At 45.2% G+C, this 13527-nt stretch overlaps 1 protein-coding gene across 1 annotated transcript in view; it reads left to right on the plus strand.

The window, feature by feature from the left end:
• Positions 1–442: 442 nt before the first annotated feature.
• FBXW4 (F-box and WD repeat domain containing 4) overlaps positions 443–13527 on the plus strand; it is a gene marked incomplete at its 5' end in the record, with an annotated part of 61126 nt that continues 48041 nt past the window's right edge. Inside the window, 3 exon segments of the mRNA XM_082002367.1 lie at positions 443–584; positions 587–773; positions 11423–11548. Coding sequence (XP_081858493.1) covers positions 443–584; positions 587–773; positions 11423–11548 — 455 coding nt within the window.

Here is a 13527-nt window from a genome sequence, read left to right on the forward strand (position 1 = left end):
AGGCGCTCCTGACCCTGGTCAAGGATAATTAATGAGCATTAATCACCTTGCTGTTCACCTTCCTTCGCACGGGTGCAGTGCCTAGCTGGGGTTGCTCCAGGTGGTGGAGCAGATGCTCTGGTTACCTGGGATCACCGTCCCCACCATTAATTATTGACGTTATTAATGAATACGTGGATCAGGTGATGTTCCTCATCCCAGCTCGGAAGAACACGGACCCATGCGCCGGGCCGCGAGGCGAGGCGAGGCGGGGGGTTGGCGACGGTTGCGCAGGGGGAGACCCAGCGGCTCCCGTTAATGAATTAATTCGCTAACGAGGGTGGGCTCGGCGGTCCTGTTGCCCTCTCCCGCTCCGGTAGCCACCTCCTCCTCCCTCGGAGCGGGGGGGAGTGACAGGCAGCGGCTCCTGCCCCATGTGACTGGGGAGCGGCTGCCCCCGTCCATGGCTTGGCCTCCCCCGGGCAGCAGCAGCTCCGGCTCCCGGGGAGGAGGGGCAGGAGCTGCTGCTCCATGGGGAGGAAGGGCAGCCCCCGATCCCTCCAGGCGGAGGGGGGATCCCGGGCCGCCTCCCCCCCCTCCTCCCCCTCCTCCCCGCTCTGGGCCTTACCCGAGGAGCTGCTGCTCCTCATCTGCTCCTACCTGGACGCGCAGGCCTTGGGCCGCCTGGGCCAAGTCTGCCGCCGCCTGCGCTTCCTCAGTAGCCGCGATCTCCTCTGGAGGCGCATAGCCCGTGGCTGCCTCAACTCCGGCTTCAACCAGCTCGGCACCGACCTGTAAGCGCAGCCTTCCCGGCGGAAGGGCGGGGGGGAGGCGGCCGTGGTGGCTGGGAAAGGCCGGGGATGCTGCGGCCTAGCTGGTTGCTAAGGGGCGTTCTGCGCTCCTGGCGTAGTCGCTAAGGGGGGGCTCCCCGCTGCCGTGAGGGGGCGGAGGGAAGGGGGGGGCTATTCTCGAAGCGCGGCTGCGCCGTCTTTAGTCTGCGCCAAGAGGGGTGGCGAGGGCAGGGGAAGGCCCGTAGCGCGGGGCCTGCAGCGGGGCCGCCCCTGGGCGGGGAGGGGCCGCGTGTGGCGGCCCCGGGGCGGTGGGGCCTGGCCCCAGCTCTGCTCAGGAACGTTGGGGGTGTGTGTGGAGGCGCTACTTGCTCCCGCGAGGAAGGGGGCGAGCATGGCGGGGGCTTCCTGGACCCTGTCAGCGCCAGGCCTGGCGGGAGCGGCCCTCAAGTGTTGTGTCCGACGCCCTCTCCGGATCAGTTCGGTCCCCCAAACTCCCCCTGACAAAACACGTAGGGTTGGGAGGCTTCAAGCTAGGGGAGGTGGGAGCTTGGCGAAATTGAGAGAGCTGCTGCCTGCCGCTGGGGTGAATCCTGCGTGCCCGCACTCCCTCCCCACTTCGGAGCAGTGGCCCCTGCAATGGTCTTGAAGACACCTCAGAAAAGAAGCTGCAAGAGAGCAAGGCCTGGGCTGATGTTTTGGGTTAAGGCTGGAGTACGTTACTTACGTACTTAAGGCTTATGTACGTTTTTAGGCCCAAGAGCCTTCATGGCAGGGGCCCCAGGAATATGTTTCTTGGGTTCTGCTCCTGGAGCAGCCTGCTGGTATAGCTGGTTATGGCTGTCACAGAGAAAGCGGCTCTTGGACTCTGTGGTTTCTGGGTTTTAAAGTTTTGTGGATAGGGGTGTTTGGGTTTTTTTCCTCAGTTCAACAGCACATCATAGGTTAGGAATAGGTGTGAGCCCTCTTGGCGTTACTATGTGTGACAGTAGCATCTTTCTAGAGGAAGTGCTTTCGGGGTTTGGGCCCCGGCAGTCGTTGATAAGGACCCAAAGATTGCCTTTCCTCTCTCAGATTTGCTAGCATATGAAATGCTACTCGGAGGCAGCCACATGATGCGGGCTTTCCTTGCTACTTTAAGGATCCCAAGAGGAAGTTTATGTTCTTAGGATCTATGAATCCCTTCCTATGGCTTCCCTTTAACTGGCAGCCCAGGGTGTTGTTTGTCGTCCAGTGACTCAGTAGTGTTTCCATATACACTGTGCTGACATGAATTAAAAGAAGTGATGTCAGTTTTTAAGGCCTATTTTGTTGTCCTCTATCTCATCAATAGCACAGACTTTAGAGAAACAATTATGGCTCCTGCCAGCAGGAGCAGAACTTGAGTGGTGCTGAAAATCCTTGTGTTGGGTTTTCAGGCCAGGACTTCAACCCATTCAGTTTTCACAGCTTGAAAGTTAAGCACAATTCCCTTCGAAGTCAGCAGGAATAAGTGCTGCAGAATGGCTGTGTGTTGGACTCTGTCTACTGTGATATATGATTTTGTCCCCTGAGGAAATGAAGTTCTGTATTTTTCATTAAGAATAAGGTGATACTATGCTCCTTCAGTTGCAGGAGGGATCAGGTGTACAGCAGAGCAGGTGCAGTATATGTAAGGACCACCACTTCCCCCTGCAAAGGAATGCAGGTCTATAAACAACTACAGAAGAGGTTTGCTAGGTCAGAGGGCTTAAGTGAAGGGAGGGCTGCTTGAGTATCATAAGCTCCCAGGGATTTCAGTGCTGTTAGGTTTGCTATGAGCAGGTTTTTTTAGTAATTCTAGGATGTGCTTTTGTGCTGAGTCCTATTTTCAAGTTTTCTTTAAACAACTCTAGTATGGAGTGCTGCTTTTAGCATTGGTCAGCACTGCCCTGGTCCTGGGGAGTTCAGTCATGGGTAACATACCAAGTTATTACCAAGCTGGTTAAGCAGGAACCTTGAGATATATCTGGAGGATGAATCCTTTAATTACTTTTAACTTCATGGAAGGCTCAGACAACCTTCAGTTCTTTGAAATAGCATGCACCAGATCTTATGGAGAATACCAGAAAGCCAAGCACTTTTGTTTTCCCTGTGTGGAAATCCAGCATCTGGGGACAGCTGCAGGGGATTTGTTCCAGTAGGGCAGATGTTCTGGCAACACCTAAAAGACAAGGGCATATTGCAGTACCAGGGAGTGTCTGGGTATCTCCAGAAGAACCAGCACGAGTACATGTGTTGAATTGTGGTACAGCTGTAAAATTTGTACTTAGTTGAAGAAGAGTTTAATAGTCTCTGTGGCAGCTTGAGGATTTTAAATAGCTATGTCTCTTCCATACCACTTGCTCATCATGCATGCCTCCAAGATCAGGAGCAATCTCCAAGATTGCAACTGAGGGAGTAAGATTTGTAGAGAGAGTTTATGTTTTATTTGACTGACTGATACGGCCTGGGAAGGGGGTTGAGGTAAGCTTCTGGGCACACGGTCTTTCTTCCTGATAGTAATTCTAAGTAGGAACCTGGTATGTTGCTCACTGAAGATTAAATTTGAGCTGAGTAGGTATTTAAGTTAAAATATCACTGAGTAAATAGAATGGTGATGAAGATGATGGATAACTGGACCTTCTTGATAACTATGCTTTGTTAGTGATATGGAGTAAATCTTGAGTTTGTCAAGCTTGGCTTTGACTTGCTCAAGAGCTGATGCTTCTGTTGCATGTTCTGGATAACATTGCATGAGGTTAACACTGGTTTTTGCTTTTAAGAAGTTTTTCTGCAATACTGTCTGCAATTGAGAAAGCAAAGGTTGGAACCATTTATGGTAAATATACTTAATGAAATAACACGCATGGTTCTAATATTAGATCTTAAACTGATGGTCCCTGGGAGGCTGGTATAAGTTAAAAACTAGTCTAGGGAGTAATTAGTATTTAAAACAAAAAAATCTCAGAATATTTTGATAACTTCTGCTATTAAATGGCTTGTGATAAACCACTGGTTAATGCTTTGTAAATAGAGATAAATTTGAGCCTAGAGTGCAATGTTAGCTGTGAAACTTATCGCCCCCACTTCCCCATTTCTTAAGGATGATTAACTGGAAAGTGACATCTTTTCTTTAAAATGTTGTTTCTGTTAGGTGTATCTTCATATAATTGTAACAAAAAGATCAGAGGGAACAGGCTTTATCTTGTATGTGAAACAGCTGTTTGCATAGTCAGCCTGTTATAAAACTTCTTTATGCTGAAACAGGGAAGAGAGAAAATTTATAAGAAACTCGTTGCAAATCCCTAGCTGTTAGCAGCATGGGAAAGAGAAATTGTAGTATACCCGAAATGATTTTAATTTTTAAAATTATCTACTTCCCATCCTGACCATGTGCCTTTAAAAATTGCCAGCTATGGTTATCTCAGGACACATACTTAGGCTTAAACAATGTTAAACTGAGTTGCTATTGTTGTCAAAGGAAGATGTGGACTTAATCCCAGACACTAGCTGTTATGCTGAAAGGCATGTTCACAACATTGATAATCTCTCATATTTGCCCTTTCTGGTAGATTCAGCTAACTGGAAGCTGCAGATGTAAGTGAAGTGAAATTTTTAAGGTACTGATTCAGTTGTGCACTTGCAGAAGAAGAAAGAAGTTTGCTTTGAGCAATGTTTGTATGCTTCATCCCTCGAGACAGTGGGGGAAATCACTAATTTGCATCAGTGTAAATTACTGTAGGTTAGGGACAGGAGCGCCTGTCCTGGAAGGGTCCTTAAAGCACATTCTTAGTGTTAAAAATCTGCTGTTTCTTCTTTGACTCAGCAGTAAGTAAATGTTCAATAGGATATTGTGTCGCTATTATGGAAGTATAGAGAGGTTTTAGATGGATGTGGTTCTTGGCACCTGTCCTACAAGTCTCTATGTCAGGCTGGCACTTTTTTCTGTGTAGTCATGTTAATTTTATGTATAGACCTGTACTGCAACAAGACCTTGTCATGGGGATGGTAAAAAGATAGTCCCTATGCTGAAGATTTTTGCTTCACTCAGTCATAGGAGCAGCTGAAGCAAGAGTCGAGCCCTATCTTCATGACGTAAGGTGAATGGAGATTTTTGTTCCAAAAATGCATGGCAGCATATCACAGAAAAGTTAAGGCTTGAGAATACTTTCTGCAGCAAAACTGTAGCTGAGCAGTAGCACAAAGTCTTTGGGGTTTTTGGTGAATATAGTGATATTACAGTTATGTCTGCTAGCCTGTGTCTGTTTTGCCAGCTGTTGTACAGGCCCAGCAAGAGCAGCCTCTGCCTTGACGAGCTTGCTGCCAAAATAGCCAGGGTAAACAAGAGCTGGGAGGGGAAGTGGAGGCAGAGAGATGTCAGTCTGTGCAGCCCTGCCTTCTGTGCAGCAGGTCAGCGTCGGAGCCAGGAATAGCAGAGGGTGCTTTAAGACTTCATCCAGTGCCTGCCTGCTGGACCACCTTGGACTGAAGAAATCGGAGAGGCAAAGAGGTGGTTCTTTATTTAAAGCATGGAAGAAAGGAATAAAGCTGCAGCTGGGCTAAACTTATTTCCTCTTTGTTACAAAGGAATTTTAGAGGGCAAGTTAAAAGTTGCAACCTAAATAGCTTGACAATGTGCTCTTTGTAATATATTAATAGCTGTTGTCAAAATAGAAATGTACTGCTGCACGTTTTTTCTCTCCCTGTCTCCTGTTCTGCCTGGCCCACTAGGATCATGGTATAGTTTCTAGTTCAGAGAAACAGATTTATTAATGGATGAATTTATCATCTTTGAGTATTTAAGAGCTTGTGTAAGCATTTCTGCGAGTTAATAAAAGCTGTGTTTTCTCCAGATCTTGGAAAAGTATATACACCTGCAGGAGCAGGAAATAGCCAATCTGTGCAAGTCAAATCCAAATGCAAACTGCAGCAATCATAGGAGACCTCTGCCTTCAGTACTGGAGGGGGAGGGAGTGTGAATGCTTGTAAAGCTGCTTCAGTTTCCCTCATCTTTTAAAACTTGTTTTACCAAAGTTTCGTTACTTTAAGTCAGAAATTAAGTAGGCAATGAACTGTTGCAGATGATGCAGAGGGGAGTACTCTGGGGAGGATATTGCAATAACAGCAAAAGCCTGGAAGAGGGCACACAGTTATTTCTTTGTGTTGGAAAAGTCAGTGTTTTTTAGAAACTCCTGTTAGATTTGTTCTTACTTGGTCTTAAACTGTTAGTTCTGGGCAGGACAGATCTGCCAGGATAGCTTCATAATATTGAAACTGCTTCTTGTTTTGGGCATGTGAAATTGTAGGAATTCTTTCAGGCCTGCTTACCTGTCCCTTAAAATCTTCACGAGTTCAAAGTGGAAGAAGAATTCTATCTAGTTCAGGGCTTAAAAATGTGCTGTGCTTGCTGCTATTCTCTCTCTAACCTGCATAAGTGAACTAGCTATGGGTTATTTAACTCTATCCAAAAACTACCCTGACAGTCTACTCTTTCAAATTGGAATATACATCACAACTATTGAGTGGATGCAGGTTTTCTCAGATCTTCTCAGGGCTATGCATTTTTGAAGCAGCCCAGGTTTCATCTCTGAAAAGCCTACATAAGTCCTTGAAAGAAGCAAAATCCTGCCTGGAGTTTCTAGCCATGTTCCCATTGTAACTTGTAAGGGAAGGTGCATCTGATAGCAGAGTGGTCTGTCTCAGTCTTCGTGGTGATGTTTTTTTGGGAAGTCTATGTGAAAAATGTTTGTTGTGTGTACAGAAATTTGCCTGCAGCTCTGGCTCTTATTAGAGTCTCTGGCTGCTTCATGCAGGTGAACCATTCACAAGAGCTGTGAGGTAGAGTGGTAAATCTGCACAGCCTGGTAATGTCTAGGCTGAGATAGCATAGACACACCAAAGGAGTCGAGGAACACTGAGAGAACAGTCTGAAGAGCTCTCTTCGATCTCAGAGTTATTTGAACCCATGTCAAATAAGAAGCAGGGGCAGGGGGAGTGTAGAAGACAGACCGAACCTGGCGGTAAGCTAAATAAGGGTCATGTGCTAAAGGAATTCAAGTGGAATTTTTGTCCTGGAAGAGACATTTTGAAAGGTGGCCAACTTGTTGAGGACAGCAACAGGAGTTCCTGACATAAATAGCTTTTCCCTCTTGGCTGTCTGTTGGTGGCCTGTGACTTGCAACTGCACGGAGACCCTGCCACTCAACAGGTGTGTCCCGACTACACAAATAAGTGCAGTTGGTCCCTGTGTTAGCCATCCCTGCCACAGGGCCAAGGTTGAAAGTCAGGCTTAGCCGCTGTGACCTATTTATTCCTCTGTATGACCCTTCCAGTCAGGCCTGAGGCAGGCTGGTGACAGCTTTTATGCAGATAGCAGATTTTGTCCAAAGAAGAGATTTGGTCTCAGCAGGTCTCTGCAGACTTGCATTTCCAGATGAGCTTTTCAGTGCTTAGTATGTAGCAAAATATGAGAGACTTTGGTGGGTTAGGATGCCCCATGCAGCTGGGAAAATATACAGTATGACATGTTGGTGTTATCTTCTGGTATATGTTGTTGCAGGCACTGTTGTTTTGGCACATGCTGAAATTGTATATGGCCAGTAGGAATCTCCCTGGGATGCATTAAAGCACAGAAGCTCTTGCTATTGCAGAAATACCATTTCTGGTGGCAAAGGAGTTTGGCTGGGGAGGAGATCATTGAAGTCAAAAACTACCGGGGGTGAAGCTTTAGGAGATGTGCTTAGTCTCTGCCTGAGTGATTCTTTCTTTTGTTGCTTTCTTTTGCAGCCTAGGCCAGCAACTGCCATGTTAGCTGAGGTCACCTGGGTCGGTGGTGCTGTGGGGGGATAGTCCCAGACTCACTTCAGCAGTTGAGAAGTGGGATGCAGAAGGAATATTATATTTCTTTTGGTAACTCTGCCAAGAAAGAGAGGAAATCCATAATTTGAACAAAATACTTTAACTTTTTTTGTAGGGTGGGGTGAGGTAGGAAGGGGGAAATGAAAAATCCTTTATAATGGGTTGCTGGGGATGGCTTTTATCCTGGAACTCTCTCTTGGTCTGTAAGAAATGTTCAGCTTCTCTTTCTTAGTGTAACAAAGTCTTTGTAAAGGGAGTGCGTGCGATTGGAAATGAGTCACCACATGGTTTGGGATCCTGATGAGTGCTTTTTGGTCTAATTAGCTAATAAGAAAGATAGCCTTGCATGTTCTGGATCATGTAACTTTACCAGCTGTCGATAATTGTGACACTTGAGCAGAGGCAGGAAAATGATGGACTCTGGGCTTTAAGAACGTATTGTTGGAATTTCACTGAGTTTTCACATTCAGTGTTCACTGATTCCTTCATCCTGTGTTTCCTGACATCCTTCTAGGATGTTGGACTGTACTTCAGTTGCTTTCTCATGCAGGGCTGTGTAGGTCCTGGTAAAAATAGCAGTCCTTCCACAGTGAGTCAGCCTTCATCAGTCTTGAAGTTCACTGCTGGGTGGCTTCTCTGAGAACATGAATGCCAAGATCTTGATTTCACAGAGCACTTAAGCATGTACTGAATTTTAAGCATGTGGCTTAGTATTTTGTTGGGTTGCATACTAAGAAAGGTCAAGGTATTCATGGGCTGGTGGATAGTGGTCTCTCCACAGCATTTTATATAGCATTTGTCTTCATAAGGTGGTTTAGTCTCCTGAATCTTTGGATGTTCAATCCGGTTGCTGAGGTGAGAGGTACTTCGTTAAGTCAACCGCTCAGTGTAGATGTGTGATGTCTGTTGATTGTCTCAGGTCATCATGGAACAATTTTTAAAGATTTGCATGTATAGAAAATGTGTTGATCATGATTGAAGTAAAATAGACTTTGTAGGGGAGAAAAGGATCTTTTTTATTAAATGGTTAGGTTTATATGGTGATGCCCTTCTTAATGTTCTAAGATTTGAGAACTGCTGTCATTCATTGCAGTGATGCTCATCAACTTTTTTGATGTATTCTGGGACTTAGTCTGGGGGATGCTGTTGAGGAAGCAAATAAAATTTTATCTCAGCACTTGATTCCATCACTTGGCTTGATTTAACTTCTCTTCTGGTATAGGGGATCAAATGTCTCTGACCAACACATGAAAATTATTGCAGTTCAGTCTGCTATCCTGGTATTGGCAAAAGGGAGGGATGTATCAGTCTAGTTTCTATGTCCCCTTTCTCATGGACTCCATATCTTCTGTCGCCTTTCTTGCCTCTACTTTTGAATAAATAAAACGTCTGGGAAATAAAAGGTGGATGCTTCTAAGACATGGTTAAATTAGCTGGATCCAGTATGGAGGAGGCAGACTGGATGAATAATAGATCTATTAACAGAAAAAACAAACAAAACCCCACCAGACCTCCCCCATATAGTCCTCTCCACCAAACCCTTCCAGGCAGGAGCTGTGGATTCGTGTGAAAGAATGAGGTGTCTATTACATAGAGTAACTGTAGTAGTAAACTGGTACTCTGGGCCAAGCCAGTATGTGACTCTCTTCTGAAATTCCTCTTTCAGCAGCAGGAGGATCAAGGCCTGCCCCCCAACTAGTAAACTGACCAGCAGCGTAAGAGGAGGCTGCTTTTTTGACCTTGAATTCACCTTTTTCGGAGCCTTGGAAATGACATCTAGCCTCAGTAGCGTTTGTGCCTTGAGCTCAGGATGTTTGGTTGGGCCAGTATGTGTTGGGAGGAGGTTGTGGGGTGAGTGCATTTTCCATCACTGTGCAAGCTGGTGACTGAAAGTCTGTATGTAGGGAGAACTTAACTGAGGGTTGAGTGTGGGGAGGAGAAGTGTTCTGGAGTAATGAATGGAATTAGATGTAGGCGGAGAGCCTGAATTGTGTCTGGGAGAGTAATAAGCAATGAGGAGGCTGCTGGACCTGACCTGACTTTTCAGTGCTGTGCATTCCTCATCTCAGATACTATCTGGCCCCATGAGCTCCTGCAAGTGCTCCCTTTAAAAAAGGAATTACTCTTCTTGTAGCCTAGGCTAAATCTATAGTTTTATTAATTTTTTTCTAAAGGATTAGGAGAAATAAAAAGCTCATAGCTTCCAAAATTCAGTTTTATTTAGTGTGGCTCTACTGATCATAAACTTATAGTTGCAAAGCTTTCTAGGGGATGAAAAACTTTTCTGTGTGTGGTTTCTGTTTTTGTTTAAAATGGGTCACATGCCCAGGAATGCAGTCAAATTATAATGGTGACTAAGTGCCGGAAAGCATAGAAGAGGGGAGGGAAGGGTGAGCAGAAAAAAAGGAGCCTGAGGCTATGGAAGGAAGGCTGGGAAAATGAGAATCTGGCCAGGCCCCAGGGCCAGGTTAGAGATTCCTACACCCATTAACAACCACAGGAGATGTTTATTTACAGGGAGCTAATCTTTGTTTTAAAAATGACAGAGTACCCAAAGATCCCACTTTTGAGAAGTGGGTTGGGGGCATGGTAGTGATGGGAGGAGGGAACCAGTTCTGATTGGGCACCAGTCCCCATCTCTCATCTTCCCTTCATCCTATGCATCTGGGAACATTGGCTGTTGAGAAATGCATGAAAGGGGGATAAAATCCTGTAATCTAGTAAGTGGTTCACAGTCCCTAGTTACAAAGGATAACTTAAGAGTTTCTTCTTGTTTGTACTCTTCTGATCTTTTCTACCTAAGCAGCTCGACCAAGGATATTGAATAATTAAGTTTATGTTGTGAGAAAGATGGGACCTAAAGCTGCCTCCCCCCCAATCAACCCTGGATTGTGAAAGCAAAACAGAACAGCTGCTTGAACTGGGTATGTTCATGTAGACTCTAAAGAGACGTAGATCCCAGGTCTCTGTGGTACGTACCTTTTTGTCACCTCTTGAGCTGTGTTGATCTTGGCGTGCCTCAGCTCATCCCAATAACTTTGATTTCTATCCCAGCAACTGCTTATGAACTACAGTCTCTGTTTTAGTAACTTTGACTGCAAGTGAAGAATTTTCCAGCGATATGGTGGAATTCTCTATCCTTTGAGCTGCTGCAAAAGATAGTCTGTCTTGGGGCATGTGTGCATTGGGTGTTATACAGATGAAAGAATTTTATTTTTAGTTTGAACATATCTTGATTTCTAATTATTATATCTGGTTATGTGATTGTCAGGCAGGTGAGGGTCTGGAGCAATTTCTTTACTAGTCTTCTGGCTAGACACCCTCTTCTGGCTTCTAGTTACAGTGTTCTCCTGACTACTGTTTCCTTCATCTGTTCTTGTACTGTGCTGTCCTTATCTTAACTGGCTTTCTTTAGTCTCTATTAGAAGAGTGATGTCCTGTTTCCCTGGTTGTTCTGGTAGTTTATTTTAGTCATCTTGTTTTGATTACATTTTGTCTGAACCTGTATTGTGTTCAGTACACTACATCGGGACTTAATCAGATTTAAGGCTTGTACACTAGTGGTCATAAGGGATGTCTTTCTTTTGCTGATAAGCACCCACTCTGCTCAGTGTTCCTTTTCTTGTCAGCTCTCACGAGTGTGCTTTCTCTAGTGTGGCTCAGGCACCATCAGTGTTTGCTAGTTCATCATTTGTGGAACCAGAGTGGGAGAGTACCTGTGACCAGCTTGAGTGTATCTGTTGTCTGTATAGCATCAGTCCTGGTTACTAATCTCATCTCTCTTCCTTTGTCTGCAGAGCGGCTGGCATTCCAGTGAAGGAAAGGGTGAAAGTATCTCAGAACTGGAGGCACGGACGCTGCCGGAGGGAGACGGTCCTGAAATGGAAATGCAAGCAAGTGTCTCCTTTCTCTTCTACTTGGTTGTGTGTCAGCTGCTGCAGGGCCTTGAGTTTGTGTCTGTGCCCTGAAATGAGGTGTTTTCTGTTCCTTGTGATCCATGGGCTTTTACAACTAATGTCGCTGGCCTGTTTTGGATGTTGCTGGCTAGCTGGATGTGGAGTAACTGGAGTTGCTGATTCACTCTGAGAGTCAAGAGCTCCTCTCTCTTACTAAGACCTTGAATTTGGCATTGTTCTGATCTGTGCAGTTCTAGTCGGATTTAGCAATCTTTACTACAGACTTCAAACCGTTATGTTCCTATCTATTGCTGTATACCATGGACTGTTTTCTGTCCTCTCACAATGAGCATACCTTGATCCCAGGCACGGACTTAGTGTCCCCTCAGAACACTTGGTTTATCTCCCGTGGCTTTATCCTGGCCCCTGATTAGGGTGTACAAATCTAAAATGCTAATTGCCATTCTTCTACCTTTATGCTTCTTCATTCCCTTATCTTATGCTTCCCTCCTTCACTAAAAAAAGCATATTGGACATTAGTGAGAAAAGATTGTTGTTAAATTCCTGCTTGCAAAGGTGTACTCAACTTTCAAAGCAAAACATAGGTCTCTTCTCTGAACAGCACATCTAAATTTTCAGCCTTCGCATCATCAGGCAGAAGGAGAAATGAGAAAGACTGTGGTTTGTTAGATGGTGAAGAACAGCGACTTGCTACTGAGCTTTCATGCCTTTTTGTGCTGTGGGGATTGAAGCAATGGATAATGTGCCACTGCTTGTCTAAAGTCCTGGGAACAGCTGTAATGAGCAGAGTGGTTTTTGGTGCAGGTTGTATACCTGTCTTTGAAGTGCTTGCGACCATCTGTGAAGACAGGCTCTGTGGATGTTAGAGATCATTACTAAACCAGCTTCCCAAGTGAATAGGCAAGGACTGATTTAATGAGGCCACCATCCAAACTACATCCTCTAATTTTCATTTATCCTGCTTCAAATTTGTTGCTTCTCCTTATGACAAAGCCACAGAAAAAGGTAAAAAGCTAAACTGCAACAGGAGGAGAGCCACAGAAACAGGCTGTAGTCTAGGTAAGCTGGATATTCACTTGCTTTTAGAGGACTGTGTGGGAGTAGAGGAAGGAAGGTGAAATCAAAGTCTGCCTAAAACCAAAGCTGCTGCTCTTATTTTTCCATGTGTATGATCAAGTCCCAAATGAACATTTTAACCTATGCTCAACTGCTTTGTGTGACTAAAAGCCTGTTATTGGAGATGAATGCAGGCAAGCAGGAACCTTCTATCTAATAAGCAATCTTGTCCTCTTGCTTGTTTCAAGTCCCTTGTTGTGATGTTATGAGGTGTGGCTGTGAGTGATGGCTCTGCTGACACAGAAAATCATGACCTCTGAGGATGAATGATCTGCAAAAAAGAGGGAGACAGGTTTTTGAGAAGTGCCCCATGCTCTCAAAACAGTTTGTTCCTGGATAGTTTGAAAATTGAAAGGCTGCTCTGTGGGGAGGCTCTGGTTTTGCTCCATGTTTGCATGGGTATTGGTGCACTTGGCAATGACTGCAGAGTGGAGACTGTTGCAAGCATCCATGCTCCATAGGACATGAGCCCCGTGTCTCTTTGTATCTGGCTTTGCCATATCCAGAAGGCCTACTTGCTGATTCTCTGGTGGCTACACAAAAGCAAGATCTTGAGCAAAGTGCTCACTGCCTAGGTGTGTGTGTTGTAGCCTGTTCTGTTTTCTATATTTTGGTTTTGTTTCAAGAATAAACAAACTTCTTGTGATCACAGACTTGATTCAGACATTGCTTGAGTGTCACCTTCTCTTCTTGGTCTCCCAGGAAGTGAAGGATATTTTCTGCTTCAATCTTCAAATTACTTTGGAATACCTCCTTTAGCTGTCTGCTCTTGGCCTGGAACTTGTCTGTAGGAAGCTGCCACTGTCCCATAGATAGTAAGGGGGTGAAAGGGTGTATGGGCCCTTCTAAAATGTGGGCAATCAAATCAA

The sequence above is a fragment of the Phaethon aethereus genome (assembly GCF_964289735.1).
Source record: "Phaethon aethereus genome assembly, chromosome: 7".
Taxonomy (NCBI): domain Eukaryota; kingdom Metazoa; phylum Chordata; class Aves; order Phaethontiformes; family Phaethontidae; genus Phaethon; species Phaethon aethereus.